This window comes from Haliaeetus albicilla, chromosome 5 (assembly GCF_947461875.1).
Source record: "Haliaeetus albicilla chromosome 5, bHalAlb1.1, whole genome shotgun sequence".
In the NCBI taxonomy this organism is placed as follows: domain Eukaryota; kingdom Metazoa; phylum Chordata; class Aves; order Accipitriformes; family Accipitridae; genus Haliaeetus; species Haliaeetus albicilla.
In genome coordinates, this window is record NC_091487.1 from 33736360 (window position 1) to 33751715 (window position 15356).

Consider the following 15356-nt stretch of genomic DNA (forward strand, 5'->3'; position numbering starts at 1 on the left):
AATCCTACAGACTGGCCATCATCTCCATTATTTGCTTTGGTAAAATGTGCATCCTGAATACCCCTCCGAATAATTCTTCCCTGGTGCAAGAACAGGGTTAAAACCTGGCCACAAATAAGGTCTTCATGAGTTGGCCTGAAGTCAGTAAATTCAGCATAGAATTGAAAGGAATCAAGTCTTTAAAAGAGTATTGGAGCTAATGTTGTGGTTTCACCTCCATCCAAAAGATCTGAAGTTATTATCGGTTTATTGTAACCAGGCCTAAATATATCAAACAAAAGAACTGATGTGATCAGAGCGACTGACATCTCCCAAGAGCCACCTGCTATTACCAGAACATATCTAAAAATAAGTGAGAAAAAAGCACAATATTTTGAAAAGAAACCTTTATTGTTCATACAAAGCTGACTCTGTCACGTATCATGAGGCATCATTAACAAGCTAAATATGACTCCGCTTAAAACAAACAATATTGCTTAATGAAAGTATCTGACAGAGTTATGATCAATTCTTTTCTTTGTTCTCTCCTGGATGGATTGTGTGTTTTGATACCAACTCCTCTCTTTTAAACTGCTAGCTTAGCCAGCATGTTATATGAATAACTTCTTTGCCAGGTAAATCCACCACAGGTACTAAAATCAGAGCTGGGGTCTTCTTGCCCAAATATTTTTTAAGGTATTCTTGCAGTCCTAAAATAGAAACAAAACAATTAATGAATCCTCTTTGTCTCATTTTCTATGGTGTCCTATCTCTTAAAAATGATTTCTAAATACATTTTTGAAAATTATTGTGGAGTAGCAATTAACAAAAGGAAGTGAAATGCAACTCTTAAGTTTATACAGAAGGAAGAATCATCATCTCCCACCTTCTCATCGACTAATTTGAGATTAACTTTACACGTTGCCTAAGGCCATAATTCAGCAAAACAGTTAAAAGCATGTTCCTCAACCTTGAGTGAGTGAGTGGTCTGTTGATTACAGATATAGCAAGCTGAAACTAAGTGCAGGTAGTAAAAATAACTAAAGGCCAGCTGAAATTCAGTTCTTTGTCATCTTTGGTATTTGGATGATCAGCACGTATTTGTAAACGGAATTCTGCTCTCAAGTCCCACTGTGGTGCATCAATCTACTAGAAGTTAAAGTGGGCCATTTTTTAAAACATCATGTTTTCCATTTGAAATCAATGGAAGTATGCCACAATGAAGATGTAATGGAGGAAGTCTAGGGACAGCAAAATATATGACTGCATATCTAGAATTACAGAGAGATTCAAACTGCTAAAAATACAGAATCTGGCTATAAAGAGCTCTAAAGGGACTGGTATGTGTGGCAAAAGTTTGTAAATTCGAAGTCCGTTATGGGAACAGAATTAATAATGAAGAGGATCTAATTAGGAGAATATGGGAGAGAACTAAAAATGGAAAACTTAAACTCAGCATTGAGACATTTCTGGTCATGTTGCAGCCTCAGTGGACATGCTAGAAATCCAGCCACACAGAACCCTTAAAGAAGACTACCAAAACCCCTCCAAATGACCCGACAAAAGATGGTTTCCTAATGGAAAGGTATGGCCTGCATGGGTTTTGGTGGCAATAAGTTATTTCTGTCTGCAGCTTCTGTGATTATGGCAATTCTTCATAACACTAAGCAATCTTGGCTAGAGAGGGTGTAAAGAGGGCAGAACTTGAAGACTGTCAGAGGTTTTTTTTTTGGCGTCACTGTCTGTGAAACTGTGAATAGGCAGTTCAGTCAAAGTGTTACCTCATCCAAGATAAAACATGAATTTTGCAATTGTATTCACTGAAGCCAAAACTCTTCTCTTGTTACCTGGCAGCAGTAGCATAAATTGATGTAAGAATGGCGATGCTACCCACAAAATACTGTGAAGACAGTACCAGTCCTCTGAAATTCTGCTGACTTCCTTTTGTGTTAACATCACTGACATGAGAGGTGAAAACAGACAAGGGTGAGCTAAAGATCAGCAGTCACCTCAAAGGTCAAAGGACTTCTTCATGTTGTGTGTAAAGAGAGATTCAGTCCATGTATTGCAGACATTCAGCAGTGACCCAATAATTAAGCATCAGCTAACATTTTCATTCTAAACTTTGACTTCAGAAAACTTTATAGCTATGCTGGCTCAGAAGGCTTTAAGTGGAAGTGGGTAAAGGCAAGCCACCTCAAAAATCACCAATTCCACCCTATTAAAATTACATTTCCTTTTTTTCTTCTATTAAAATTGTGCAAATATAATTTTAGTCTTTAACTTTTTTCGCAGGCTTAAAAGCTGTGAAACAGTGCTAAAGGCTACCATAACAAAACCAGGTATTACTTTCAAAGGGAGAATTTGAAAGTGAGGCTATCTGGAAATACAGGTCCATTCTTTTGGTTTTTTGAGGTGGCCAAAATAGCCATAAATATTTACATTTGAACATGCCCTAGTGGACTTGGTTGCCAGCCAGAAAGAGCCACCTTTCCAAAAGACCACCGCCTTTTCTATTGCAAGTGCAAACTGCTGCAGCAAAGCCTACATGTATGGCTAAAATGTGGATGAAAATCTGGGACATATGCCTCTAAATGTTTTATTATGCTTGTAAATCAAATAGTTTGATAGGAAAACACTCTACGTTAGACATATATCTTTAAACATCTAAAAATTGTGGATAAAAGTCTGCTCACGGAAATTTCCCCTGAAAAGAGGAGTCTGGATCTTCTAAGACAGTAAAATTGTACTCCAGGGTCCCACAGAAAACAATGCACAATTAGTAAATTTGTGGCGGTCTATGTAATCATAGCTGACCCAATCCCCAAATTGACAGCTATACATTTTACCTGCTATAATAAGTTACTCTAAATTATCCAATACTAATTGTATATTTTTAATGATGTGACACTAATAAAGACACAATCTATATTTTCTTCACTCATGCAAATGATGCTTTTAGATAAGTAAGAGCCTCAGTCATGAGTATGAGTGTTTTCTGAAGCATGTAACTCTTTGTTCGAATACAAAGATTTGAAAAATTTCTTTCTTTTATATCACCTATGGAAATGTTTGCTTGATCTTAAAAGGGAAAACAAGTAAAGGACAGAGGGTTTCAGTGAGTGTGTTTGCTGGAGCTTTAACAGGAGCTCTGTATGATTACTGTTGGTCTTAAAGTTATTTAATCTGCCCTGATACAGAATGTTTATTAAAGTACAAAGAGAAGTAGCCGATTAGCAAGCAGCAAACAAGTCGTGTGTAGTGTGCCTGTTTTCATTTCCTGTGACAATCTGCATTAATTATTATTACTACATGAAATTTGCTGAAAGCAGGCAAGCTTCATCCTGTAAGATGGATCCCTGGTACTCCCAACTGATCAGCAGAAGTTCCGGGCACAGGTTCCATATGGTGTTTCTTTCTGCACCACTATGCATTTTTCTATTGACCTGGGTACAGCTGAGGGATGTGGACATAACCAAAACTTAAAACGAGCAAAAATAATTCTGAGTCTTTCCCTCTCTCACCAAAAATTCTGGCATTACAGTCTATTTCTGCCATTCCGCTGTAAGGACAGGATACCGAGATCAATAGTTTGTTGATCTCTCACACTGACTTAGCAGCTCTTCTGTATAACATGGCACAATCTAACACCGTAAGCTATTGTTTTTAAAGGTGCTTTTCACACTAAGTAGATAAAACAATGTCCTGGGAGCCCCTAAAGGGTCATTCCAAATGATTAGGAAGGTGATTTTTACATCTGTGCTGTCATTGGCTTCAGCAGGATTTAGGCAGTGTGAAGTGAGGCCACAGAATCCACTGATGTTTCCAAAATCAGGTCCCTGTTATTGCTGCCATACTCTTGCTTCACTGCATATTTGCAGGGGAGGAGTAATCTAATAGCTCATATTGAAAAGGATAACGGTAACAAAAAGGAAGATCACATTTAGCCCAATACATAAAAAATCACCTTCATATTACAACTACTATCTTTCCTTCACTTTTTAACCAAAAGATATTGTTACATTGCTGAGAGCAGGTTTTAAATCCCTGAGCTAATAAAGCTCCATTGCTTCAGCTGGGGAGATCTGACATGCAGCATGTACTTTGAAAAGATGCGTCACAGGGGATCAGGTTCCTAACAGTTGACTAAGAGTGCCAGTCCCAAAAGATGTGCCCCTCGTGTGCAGAACACTTAACCCTTCGACCAGTACCAACATGACTATTCACAAATTATTGATGTCCCTAAATCCCTGGCAGATTGCAGACAGTTCTTGTCTCCCTTGAAGCCAAAGCATATGGTCACTAATGAGATGGATTAAAAAATACATATACACTTTCAGGGCTTTGCCACATGAATGTAAAGCCACAGAAATGGTAGAAGGTGATTGAACTGGACTGAACACTGTTAAATACATGATTAGCCTCTTGTTATGGATTATTTCCATTGATCTATATACCGTTTCACAGCATAGTTTAATTGAAGCTGTCTGGAACAAGCCTCTGCCTTAAATGATCAGGCAGGGCAATGAAAAGGTGAAACATGAGGAACTGGAGAACCCCCCTTCCTTTCTTAAACATCCAGCTGACTGTCTCTGTGGTTTACAACCATAGCAAGGAAGGCAAATGTGCTTTTAAAAAATTATCTGGTTTTACAGTTCATGGTTTTTCTCACACTTTTACTTAAGATAATATAAAATTATATAGTGGAATATAAGATTTTAAAACAAAACCTGTACAATTTGCTTCCTTCATTTTAATTAATACCTTTCTGTCCAAAATAAAATCAAGCCCAGTAAACAAAAATATACTGTTGGAATATAAAAGCAAGTCACTTTGCAAAATATGATTTTGTACTGATTTTTTGTTGCAGCTGTGAAGATTTTAAATGACAGTAACGTGGAAATTTTGCATAGTCCAATACTTGGCTTTTCATATGGTACCTTATGGTTTTCTTTACTATTCTTGATGACATTATTTCGCATTGGTCATGTTGGTCATTTCTGTGTTAAGGGACTGGGTTTTCAAAATTGCTTTGCCCACAGCAGAAGTGGAGGCAACATCCTGTAAATAATTGTGTTTCCATTTTGAAAACATATCAGCTAGATCTTCAAAAATACTAAGAGCCTACCAGTTCCAGGGAAAACTGGCCAAAGATATGTTACTCAATGCTTTTATAAATTTCTTCCAAAATTATAAAATTTGAAGTCAGTCTTGATTTTTTTTCAAGTGGGAAACATTCATCTGCACAAAAAGAGGGAAATCAACAATAACTAAACATACGAGGATGGAAACAGAACTTGCTTTGGAAGCCGACCACTCCTGATTATTTATCCTAGTTATTACTAGGATAAATAATTTCCCTTGGTCCTTCTGGTTTTGAGGGAGTTGTTACAGTCTGTCTTTGCCTACTTATTTATAATATCAGGATAGTGAAGATTTGCATACTTCTTATGATGACTGGGGTGTAACTGAGTTTTCTTAAGGACTGGTAACAAGGGAAGTTCCATGGCACCTTTTGGCAGACCAGATTAGGCACAGCTCTAGAGATGATCCAAGCTCCTTCATGCAATACTGATGATACACTTCAATCACTCTGGCCTGGGATATTTATCTGAATACGAGTTAAGCAGCTGCTCTGAATTGCAGGGAAGTCTGTTGCCATGATATATGAGACAAACGACCCATATGAATTTGGATAAAGCTGTGAAACTGCTTTAAATCCGTGATTACCTAAGCCAGTCTTTGAAACTATGACAATAAAAGAATTTGTATTCTTTGCTACATAACTTTCAAAATCTAATCTGTGTTGTGAAGATTTCTTAAGCTGTGTCTAGATTTCTCTCCCTTCTTTCAAAGTCAACAATTGATGAATGAGCTTTCCTGTTGAATGGTAAATATGTAATAACATTTGTTTAAAAAAAATTAAAAAGTAACTGGCATAATTTAGACTCCAGAACCCCCCCAAATTTACTGTTTCAGGCCTATTTGTAAAGTATACATACCCCCAAATTAAAAAAAAAAAAAAGAAATTACAGGGGGAGCTGCAGTTGCATTTGGAACTCAGGTCTCTACAAACACGTGCCTGGTCAGATGCCAAAGCAGCCACTCAGATCTGCACATCTGTATTTGCAAACAATTCTTTCATAAAAACATATCTTCAAGGATTCGTCACATTTCATTTCAGTTTGTCTTGCATTTATGGATCCATCTATACCGAAGGGATTCTTGCTTCTCGCACCAAACTAGTTTTAGTTGTAACAATGAAAATGTTTTTTTCAAGTAATCACATAACAAATGAAAATACAGCCTGGACTGGAAGCACTAAAGCCAATGTTAGGTATCCTCTTTCGGCTTTTCCGTAATACCAAAGAACCATTTCAGATGACTGCAACCTCTTCTGTGAAGGATATGTTTATTAGGGTCCAGACTGATGGGACTCTGCCATTTTGGTCATAAAATACTGTGAGTTGTAGGTACAGACACATACAAAACAGGGTAACACTTCACCCAGCAGACCATTCACCAAATGAAAGCATAGAATCTTAGAACCATAGAAGAGTTTGGGTTGGAAGGGATGTTTAAAGGTCATCTATTCCACGCCCCCCTGCAATGAGCAGGGACATTTTCGACTAGATCAGGTTGCTCAGAGCCCCGTCCAACCTGACCTTGAATGTTGTCCTATCGCTACAGGCCCTGTTAAGAAGTCCCTCCCCATCTTTCCTGTAGGCCCCTTTAGGTACTGGCAGGCTGCTATAAGGTCTCCCCGGAGCCTTCTCTTCTCCAGGCTGAACAACCCCAACTCTCTCAGCCTGTCCTCACAGGGGAGGTGCTCCAGCCCCCTGACCATTTTTGTGGCCTCCTCTGGACCCGTTCCAACAGGTCTGTGTCTTTCTTGTACTGAGATAAAAATCTGCTATAAAGGGAAGACTATAGTTTCATTATATTTTACTGCTAGTCCTCTTTGTGCAGTGGACTTCTTGTCCCTTTGGAATCTATCCCAAACGTGAAAAAACAATTCTAGCAATGTTTTTACACAGGCTACAGTGAAAACATAATGAAAATTGCTGTAGGCTTGGAGGGGTACCCACAGGAGTCAGAGCAATTCTTTCTACAGCTGAGCAGAGGAAGAGGAAGAGGAAAAGGAGCTGTGTTTCCCTGCATGATAACTCCTGCTCTCGGAATCAGCGAGGAGTTGTGAGTGTGCAAGGTAGCAGCTGTGGACCTTACTGTTCATGGGAGGTACAAGAAAGATGAGTGATTGGCTTATCTTAATCGAGACTAGTTAGTCAGGGAGGATGCCCGAGCTCTGCACCACCAGCAGCAAGAGGAGAGGGACAGCTGGCCTCAAATGAGCAGCTCTGAAGGAATCCAGAAGTCGCCTCTTCCCCTCCCAGCCTCACCGACCTCTCTGCTGTTCCTGTGCTTTGGCGGGAGGGTGTAGGAAGGAAGGAAAGAGGGCTCACTCATAACCAGGGAGGGCATTAGCATTTACAGGAACCTCACTTTTCTAGAGCTGAGTCACTTGGCTGAGTAACTACGGAAGTTTTTTTAGACTGTAGCTAATGCGTTTTTTTAGAATCTGAAAGAAAATTAGTAGACAAAACAGTTATTTTTAGTGCTGGTTTGATTGTGGGCCTGTCAGCCTCGGCAATGCATCTCTTTTATGAAGCTGCCACGACACCTTGTTTTGTTTTGAGAGCAAAGTTTGATTAAAGACCAATTTCAGAAAAGTTACTCACTGTGGGCGTTAATTAGAGCTTTCTGGACTCTGCAGGGTTTTGCTTATGATCCGTTTCACTTACTAAACCCTGTAATTCAAGTTACATGAAGATGAGAACGAACCAACCCCTTTCTATTCTTCTGAAGGTTTCTGTTTAACTCAGTCATGAAAGAACCTCTCTCCCTCCCTATTACAGAATTCTAATTTCTGGCCTTTCCTAAACGAAATTAAAAATAACACTTCACATCTATAAAGACTTTTCAAACTAACAAACTGAGACACATCCTTCAGAATGGGGTCAGTAAACTATAGGAAGCATTTGCTTCTAAATAATGTTTTCAGTGGTGCCCAAGTATACTGTACATCTTAGGAAAAACAGGTAAACAACTATTTCCCTTCCTCTGCATTTTTCTGGGAGTGGAGTATTGTCATTCTGTAAGAGAAGGTCCCTGGCATTCTCCTCCCCTCTTATTAGCAAACAAGAAAAGCTGTTTGCCCTTCTGCAAGCAAAAGGCCGGCTACTGTCTTAAAAATCTTAAAAAGGTGGTTGATGAAAAAAGACTTAGTAGTACTTGCAGGTAATAGGTAGCAGATTGAAGTGGGATTTATAACATGATATAGTTAAAATTAGGAACTATGTAATAAAATGAATGAAATGAAAATGCCATTGGGGTACTATGCAAATACAAGCAGTGAAAAAAAAGCAGTGCAAAACAAAACCTGACTCAGCTACATTGGATATTTGAAACTAGGCTAGACAAAACATGAAACCACATACTAAAAAGAACAAACCTGTGAAGGAGAAGATGGCCCAAAATGGTCCATCTCTTTTTTTCCAGCAGACAGGCTGCACAGGAGAATTGAGGCTGGGTGAGGTAAGATATTCAAGCAGAGTTCATGGATACTACCATCCTAAAACATCCTTTTCCAAGTATACATTCTCTGAACTTCCTTCCACATTTTGAAACCTAAACTTCAGCTTAGTTTGAAGGCTGGTATGGACTCTTCCTAAAGCTGTACAGTGTGACAGATGCACCAGGAATGCTGAGGTGGTAAGCAAATCAGGCAATCATAATCCTCAAATGAGGTTTTATACTGATAGTTGTAACAATTATAATTTCAATCCCAAACTCCACCCCTAAAACAATCATATGCCACCTAACTCTCTCTGGATATACAGAAGTTACCTTCCGAAGTACAAACAGTACCAGTCAAATTAGGTATGTTATCATGCACATCAATGGCAAGCTGCAGAAAGAAATGTGACTCTTTTAAAGATAAACAAATGCTCTGCACATTAGTTATGGCTGTTTCTCAGTAGAAAGAATTAAGATTTAGCATCCATAATAATTCTTTCAAGCTGCCGGCTATAGCTTAGAAAATAGCAGAGCATGAAAACCCATTGCTTTGTGTTTTCCAGTGTTGCGTTTTTAGCCATGTCCTATATACAGATTGAGAATTGGCCTATACAAGGTTATAAATGTGCACTTTTGTTTAAAATGTCATTAACCTTCTGCACTAAATAAAGAAACACTTAAACATGCCCTTCCAGTACTCACAGTGAGGTCTAAATATAATTTCAAAGAGAACAGAGGACTGAACTTTCTGAGTACAATCACTCAGGGAAGAACTTGTGCTTTTTCTAAAACCATGACAGAGTGCAAAGATCACAAGCCTGTTTTCCCTGTGTACTATCTTTCAACCCTGTAACGACCTAATCTCTTTACAGGGTGGATGGTTATTGAACTTGTATGCCAGCTGTGTTCAGAATCTCTGGGGAGGATGGGCTGTAATGACACCAAGCAGGGATGAGTTATGAATGGAGACAGATTATTACAAACATATGAAACAGTAAGGACCCATTTTTCAAGAGGCATCTAAGAATGCACTTCACAGTATGTGTACGCATTTGTTTGCTCATATAGTCATCTGAATGTTCCTCTGCGGACAGATAAAACTGCAGGATTCACTAGAGGCTCACACACACGTTTTTTGTTGTATGCAAAATCAGATAAATGTGCACTTTTTTTTCCCTCCCAGATTAATTGAAAACTTGCTGTGAAAATGATCAACTGCAACAGCACCTGTGCAGTAATTATGGAACTTGCTTTTTCACCTTTAGGTCACATTACAGCTACTGACTCTTGGCCCATAGTCCAGGAGCACGAGATGGCACAGATTTGCAAGCTGTAGGACAGTTGGTTGCTGTGCGCTCCAGGTAGGGTTGGGGACATTGGTGGGGCAGCGTGTGTGGGAAGCTCGGCTGTGCCTGCTGGTAATTCAAGAACTTTTATCTCCAGGGCCTGTCAATCTGGCACCTTTCACAAGTGTTAAATTCACTTAAGTGTATTTTTTAAGAAGCTGTCATGAGACATACTGAAGCAAATATGTCCTTCAGTGGTTACACATGGACTCGGTTGTAACAATGTTTGTTAAGTGCTTTGACATTCCCAAATGATATGTTTGGTACAGCTTCCACATTTGTTCGTTTATTGAAGTCTGCTAAATAGTCTCCAAAACCAACGGGTTTAAGAAATATCTGATTGGACACAGTGCATCCAAAAGGCCTGACCACGAAGAGATATTTATATAACTAGCAGATACCACATACATCTGCTGGTGCGAGAGTTTAAGTCTACAAATAATAGAAAAGGTTTCTAAAAGACTTTGTGGTAAGCATCTTTAGACTGAGTACGGCGAAGATCATATGGTACTTGCTTTATGTCAAGTTAAGCTGTGATCATTTAAAATAACACTGATGGAATAATCATTTTCAGTTTCTAGGCCAGATTCTCAACTGCTGTAAATTGTAGCTACGCTAATTTACACCTGCTGAGGAGCTTGCACAGTACATTACATTTTTATATATAGTATCATGTGCAAACCAATGAGTTTTTTTCTAGATGTTTACCATTGTAAAGAGCTCTGAAACTTTAAATCAATCTGCTGCACTAATGTAAACAACTTATCGTAACAAAACCAGATAAAAGTGCCCTAAACGTGTTAAATATATTATTAGGTCGATGAAGATCATTCATATTGATCACGGTCTGGCTTCACAGCACAGTTTAATCAAAGCTGCCTGGAAGAGGTAACAAAAAGTGGTCATGGCATTCACTGCCTTTCGTCCTGAGGTCACCGATTTAATCCTAGAGTGAGTCTACAAATGACTAAAATTTCATTATTGCTACATCTGACAACTGATGGAAAATTAGCTGGAGCAGGCTAAAAAGAAGGGTAGACCAGTACTTAGAGGTGGAACAAAACCCAGCTTCTCTTTTAATGGGGAAATCATGCTGCCAGGGGTTGCTGATGATTCACCCAGAAGTTTGTGGGCTCTTGATAGCCACCCAACTACCTCCCCTTGATCTGGCAGATTTAGATTAATTGGATTTGTATCCTGTATGGCAGTGACCCCAGATATCAGTACCCTCTTATTCCCTACAGTCACGGAATAAAAGGAGTGAGATGAAAGTCTTTTATTCCTCTTCATGGCCTCCAAGGATGACAAATAAATCTCACTGCTAGTGCTTTCTGTGTAATGTGAGCTCATAGTTTGTTACAGATTTGGGAACGGGAGACTGGGAGAGTCATTCAACTGTGTCAACCGACAGCAAAATAAAAGAAAAAGGGTCTGAAATTTGGCCACATAGTGATGTGAGCTGCAAGTCATTTTTGCTCTAACTTGAAGTTATTAACAGCATAATTTATAAAAGCCTTCAGCAAGACTTACGTGTCATTTTATCAGGCACTGAATAAACACTAAATAACAGACAAGGTCTACCACAAAAAGTTTACCATCAACACAAAAAAAATAGAGAGCTGAAAAAGGAACGTAGGACAGGTAGGAAACTGAGTCATAGAAAACAGTGCCAAAATTACACAATTTGTTAAGGTAATTTGTGAAAAAGCCAACAAGCGACCCCAAATTCTAACCCACCGTACACCTCTTCTTCCTCTTGAGAGCACACCACAGTGAGCACACTTACGAACAACAATACAGTGGCCAAGAACTGAGTCATGCTTTTGCTTGGACTGCTTTTGGATCTCTGGAATTTAAAACCACAGTCCCAGAAGAGCACTGCTGCACGTGTTCCACCTGCTCTGTTGTCAAACAACTTCACTGCTCAGAGGCCTCTGCCACTCTTCCACCATCAACAGCTGGGGTGGTTTACAGGTTATTTGGAAGTTACCTGTGGGCTTTATGCCAAAATAGTCTATCATATCTGTCACAGGGCTAGACACCTGACTGTCTTATGATTGCTTAATAAACATTACTGCATATTTTATACCACAGCGTATCACAAGAGGCTGCAATAAAGTTAAATTATTACACAAATATATATATATACACATAAAAAAAAAAGAAGACCATTTCATCACCAAAATACACAGTCCTAAACACCTGTTTTTAAAAAAGCTTTTGGAGAAGGTCTTTCGCAATTATACAAACTGCACTGCATTCTGTGACTCCTGTACATTTTGTGATTTATAGCCACACGGGTGACAGGTAAAGTACACAGCATAGCCCAGCAGTGAATGGAAAAGCTGCCCAAGTCCGGTCTGTTGCTTAGGGGTTCCAGGTTCCCCCAGGTCCCCAGACCTCCCAAGGTGGGCCAGCACCCACAGGTGACCAGTCACTCAGCAGCACCGACGGTTCCTCTGCTGGAACACTGGCTCTTTCAACAGGAATTTCTACTTCTGGAGCCATAAGCCACATCTCCACCAAAAACTATGTTAGCTCAAAGAGATACTGGATTAATGAAATTGAAAATGCTCAGAAGAAAAATGGATGTGATGCTTTAACCACTTTTAAGAAACATGAAGTGCAAGTGATGGAAGGGTGACCTTTATCTGTCCCACAAACATGAGGCCAACCTATAAGGCACAGCGAAACATGCTTTTGATTTATCCTTGTGCCTCCTCCTGTTTTAAAGATGTGATCTGCGGTATGAGATCTGGCTTTAACAATGTTGCAGTACTGCTGGAGGGAAATAAATTGTTCAAGAGGAGATGTCAGTTTTAAAGTAAAGCAAAGATGCCCACACAGCCCTTTCTTTGGTCAACACTGATACTTTATGCCATGGGCCTTAACTTGTCAGGGAGTATCATACCCGCTGCACTGCAGAACAGGGTAGTGAGAAGGACAGGCTACAGAAAGCCATCAACATCTGTTCACAGAGAGCCGCTCCTCTCCTGGAACATCATCACTGGAGCGGTCTTGCCAGTATTTTCTACACTACATCAGCTGAATGAGTAGGCTTTTTTTTTAAAAAAAGGCTTCTCTTCCAAGGCAGTTTTTCAATTACACCACTGCTAGGAAGATTCATTAGAATCAGGCCATCACCTCTTTTTCTCCTTTGCAGAAAGCACACGTTGGTAGAAAGGAAGGCAACAAAATATGCTCAGACTAGCTGAATTTTTGCTAAATCACTTTGCAGGGCACAACCTGCCACAAGAATGCTTAGGGTCATTAACGCCCTAAAAAATCTGGTAAGAGAAAAACGTGAAACATGAAGATGCAAAAGGATTATTATTATCATCATCATCATAATCATCATTATTGTTATTATTATTAATAATGATCATCTAATCAGTTTCATTTTTGACTTACCAAGAGCAAAGAGGCAGAAGAAAGGAAAACTAAGTGGATTGTATCATGTATAGTCAGAACTTCATGCTAAATATATTTGTGTCTTCCTGCAAATGTTGCCATTTGTAATTTTAGCAACTAATTTAGGAATCTAGCACTTTCAAATGCTACTAACATCAATACTGCCACATTCAAAGTTATCGGCACATCTCATTTTAGTAAAGCATAACACAAAGGAATAAAATAATAATCTACGTGCTTAAAATATAAAAGCTGGTTATTTATTCCTCCAGAATTCTAGCTTTCTCCCAGGGGAAATCTGGAAGTTTTGAATTCATTGATCCTTTGCTTTGCCACTATTCTTCTCTCCTTTGACCTTTTTGATATTTTTTGTTCGCTGTCACATTTTTGCTGATTTGTTTTTAAATTATAGATCTGATTTTAGTTTCATTTTTCTTAAACCGCTTGCCACAATCCTTTAGAAAAATCTACTCGTGTTTCATTCTTAAGGCCAACCGAAGATTTACAATATGCTAAACTGGACAAAAATTCTGTAGTAATCAGCACAATATACTTTATACTCCATCATAATCATTTTTTCTGGCTCCATGTCGATATAACTTTTTCTGCTTTTTACAATGGTTTACAACTTAAATAATTTAATACAACAGTTGTTATATTTTTATTGCAAGCTTATAAAACTTGTACGATAAGTCTCTTCCATGCAATATATTAAACAAAGAAATGACAGAGAAGAAGGGGAACTGATGATTACTAAAACTGTAATTCAGTCTCCAAGTTCTGAGTGTGTTATAAAGTGCTTCTGACTCACTTGTGTATAGCACATCTTGCCAGCATTCCTCAAATGAACCACCTCTTCATATTCAGTTCTCCTTACCTGTTATTTTAATGTTGATATAGGAAAAACAAGGATGATTTCACACTTCAGGCAATGCATTGATGAAGTGGTGGTCCAGGGGAAAGGACCTAGCATAAAGAAACAAGTGGCAGGAATGCCATTGCCAGCTCAGCCACCGAGTTGCTGGAAGTCCTTCTTTTGGCTTCAGCGACACGTATAGAGCTATGCTTTACTTATTTTTGCAAGGGCTCCCAGTGCTGTAAAGACACATGTCTCCTTAAGTCTCAGGCAGGGCCTTTGTGTCTGATTTTTGTGTTTCTGAGCAACTGCAATTCTTGATGCTTTGTATAATCAATCACCAAATTTCATACTTCCAGTTTTAGAATAGAAAAAGTACTTTCCTGCCTTTGTGAAATGCTTTGAGATTGCTTGATGAATAATTGTTACTGCCATAGGATATCTGAGAGCTTATGTAAAAGATACTGCTTCAATGCATCCCTCAATATGACTCTTTTAAACTATGTTTTACATTACAGACCCACTTTACATACTTTTACATACACAGTTCTGTCCACACCTACAAAGTAGGTCACTGTATATCCACAAGAACATACAAGTCTGCTACTTCTAAAACTCCTTTGCTGATAATATACATGAAAATAATACATATTGATCTAAATTTATGTCAGAAGTAAACTTTACTGACTTGGAAATGCTACATTTATTTCTATTTTTGGAGTAATTATTCATATTTTTGAAACTTAGGATAAAAACTTCAACTAGCTGTGGTACAGATTCTTCATCACCTACTGCAGTAAGCCATTTCTGCATAAAATGCATCATAGAAACCCCTTTCCTCTATACTGAGACTTTTAACAGAAAAAAAGGCATCACGTATACCTTACAGAGGTAAATCATTTCAGTTTCTAAGGCCAGGCTTGATAAAAATCTCCAGAAGATATTTCTGATGGCTTGGCCAAAAAATTTACATAATTCCTGTAAATCACTTAACTGTGTGGTCTTAATGCTGCTAATACAAAGGCTCTTTGCCTAGATGATTAAGATTTCTTAGTAGAAATCAGCTTGTGACTCCTAAGAGATACAACATGCCAGCTGAGAAATAAACTTACAAACTTTTCTATTTGTCCAAAAATATGGTAAGAGTGCAGATATATGAATATTAGTTTCCGAATTGTGTTACCATG

The 15356-nt window shown here is 38.6% G+C and overlaps 1 protein-coding gene across 7 annotated transcripts in view; it reads right to left on the minus strand.

The window, feature by feature from the left end:
- Positions 1-369: 369 nt before the first annotated feature.
- DPH6 (diphthamine biosynthesis 6) overlaps positions 370-15356 on the minus strand; it is a 216489-nt gene continuing 201502 nt past the window's right edge. For 4 of the 7 annotated variants that reach the window (XR_011324769.1, XR_011324767.1, XR_011324766.1 and 1 more), the window contains 2 exons: positions 8492-8743; positions 561-689 (listed from right to left, as the gene is read on the minus strand). Coding sequence is in view for 3 of the 7 variants with exons in the window: in XM_069784079.1 (XP_069640180.1) it covers positions 574-689 (116 nt within the window). In the remaining 4 variants the exon portion in view is untranslated. Of the gene's footprint in view, positions 690-8491; positions 8744-15356 lie in introns of all 7 variants that reach the window. The other 3 variants (XM_069784079.1, XM_069784080.1, XM_069784078.1) reach the window with 1 other exon arrangement.